Genomic DNA, 2,326 nt, shown 5'->3' on the forward strand with positions numbered 1-2,326 from the left:
CTTGGGCACGCATCATGGATGAAGGAAGACCAGGCATCATTCCAAGTGTTAATGTGAAAACTAGTGTGCCCACTTTATCCGCCTTGCAGGCTGTCAAGGGAGTCAAGAAGGATGACAAAACTTTTGTGGCCCACCATTTGTCAAACCCCCTCTTCTCGGGCGATAGGGGTTCCTCTTTAGACTCCTCGGCTCAAGTTTCTTGGTCGGTCGTAATTGTTCCAGGGCAGGGGGTCCCCTCCCACCTTGCTGTCCACACTGTCCGTCCAAGTTGGAGTAGCATGCCAAAAGCTGAGAAAGGACTCCCTTGGGCAAGAAGAACAGAAGTTCTTTCCAAAGCGGGCTCGAAACGAGAGGAATGGCTGTGAGTAGGCTTCCCCATCGAAACGCCGACCCTTTTATTCCTCCTCCGCGGTCGATCCCTCTTCCAAACCGTCGCCCCTCTCCATGCCTCCGGATTCGATCTCCTCCCGTCCGGTCGCTCCCAACCCACCTCGATCTGATCGCTCGCCCTGCTCCTCTCCTGCTCCCCATGCCGCCTTCCTCGCCGGCGGCGACCGTCGTTAAGATCTGCTTCAACTCCCAATGCAAGGAGCTGTTGCCCGACCCGCCGACCGCCAGGAGGAAGGGCTGGCGCCTACGCTCCGGCGAGATCTTCGAGCTCTGCGACCGATGCTCGTACGCCCTCTTCGCTTCGGGCTTTCCACGCCGGAGTGATTTTCGGACTGGATCCCGTTTCTTTAAATTTCCATGGATGAAAACGTTTCTCCCCATTTCGGAAACGAGGACGCCAGGGTAATGCCGTTTCCAGACAACATAGGTGTTTTGTTCAACAGCAGCATTTGTTTTTTACTAAGAAATCATTTGGATAAACTGCATTAAAAGTTTTTTATTACTGTTCCTCTTTATTATTACATCATTACTTCGATAAAAATAAAATTTGTTATTTTAATAATTTCACATAATCAATCCTACAATTATTTATAAAAAAATAAATTAAAAAATTATAATTAATCATAAAAAATATTACTTCTATTTTATTAAAATTTAATTTTTATCCACTTTAAAAATTCGTTCCGCAGTTTAAAATTGTTCTTAAATAATCATTAAAAAAAAAGGATTGTAAGAGGTCGCATATGGCTCTGGTCGATAGACGTCACGCACGAATATTGATGCACAAAATCCATATTTTTTACCAAAGCACACGCAAAATATATGACATCACATCAAAAGAGGACCGGACAGGTCACAGGACAGGAGGAGGATTAATCCTCGACGTAGATATGAATTTCCAGGTCGAGCTTTCCATCTTCACCGTAGAAGTAACCGGGGACGGCGAGGGAGACTTGTGTGCCAAAGAATCCGTTCCATTCTTTGACGGGAGCATCGAGCGAAAGCTCCATTCCCTCGTCCGACGTCGCTGTCAGCTTGCAGAACATTTCCTTGGAAGGACGATATTGGCTGCAACTAACCACTGAGAAGTTATGATCTGAATACTTATCGAAAGAATTAAGCAGCACGAAGTGGACGCCGTCGTCGCTGGCTTTGAGCACTAGCAATGGCTCCGCCCGGCGCATGAAGACTCGTAGCGGGACGTCATAGCTGAAGTTGTAGATCGTGAAGCGGTGCTTCTCCGTGAGGTGCTCTACCTGCAGGGCTCCATTCGGTGCTTCGAACGGGCATACCTTGACGAAGCAAGGGCGAGGCGCGTAGTGGCAATCCTTCTCGTGGTTTGCAATGGAAGATCGGAGGTAAGGAACGTATTCGTTGCATCCGTGGGCGGAATGAGGACAGGGGATGGATAAAGACTCCATCACCGTTTCTAGACCGTGGTTTCGGTTAGAGGAGCTCGGTTCGAGTATTTTTTGGCATTCCCGGCATGTAACGAATCCTTTTTCAAACTGAGACAGCAAAATATCTATCAACTACACAAGGAAGGAGGAGGTTATGATCAATAACGACGATTGAACTCGATCGGGAAGAACCTGGTAGTCGTAGACAGGTGGGGTGAGACGGCCGTTGCACCGACCGCACCGGAGGATATCGAGTTGTAACCTCACCGTCGTCCACTCTGCTGCTGCTTCTTTCGGGTCCATCTTCTCGACCGGTTGGGGCACTGGATGGAGCGCTCTTTCTTTCTCTTGTTGCCGCATGCAGTGTTTGATTCGCAGGGGTGGATCGGATCATTTATAGATGCATGGGCCATCCATCAGTTTGTTATTCATGTTCAACCCTTTATTGATGCACGAGCCTTTCCTTCATCATTTATTAAGTTCTTGAAACCATGTGTGCATGATGCATGCATGTATTCATTTTAATTCTCAATATG

At 47.7% G+C, this 2,326-nt stretch overlaps 1 protein-coding gene across 1 annotated transcript; it reads right to left on the reverse strand.

Moving 5' to 3' along the window:
- Positions 1-1,262: 1,262 nt before the first annotated feature.
- Positions 1,263-2,150, reverse strand: LOC141816790 (E3 ubiquitin-protein ligase SINA-like 7). Its single transcript, XM_074704519.1, has 2 exons — positions 1,983-2,150; positions 1,263-1,898 (listed from the first exon to the last, which is right to left on the reverse strand). The coding sequence occupies exons 1-2, from the start codon at positions 2,148-2,150 to the stop codon at positions 1,263-1,265; spliced, it is 804 nt and encodes a 267-aa protein (XP_074560620.1).
- Positions 2,151-2,326: the final 176 nt, after the last annotated feature.

The sequence above is a fragment of the Curcuma longa genome, unplaced genomic scaffold (genome assembly GCF_044706935.1).
Source record: "Curcuma longa cultivar G26 ecotype Majalengka, Jawa Barat unplaced genomic scaffold, ITB_CL_G26_1.1 contig_18190, whole genome shotgun sequence".
Taxonomy (NCBI): Eukaryota; Viridiplantae; Streptophyta; class Magnoliopsida; order Zingiberales; family Zingiberaceae; genus Curcuma; species Curcuma longa.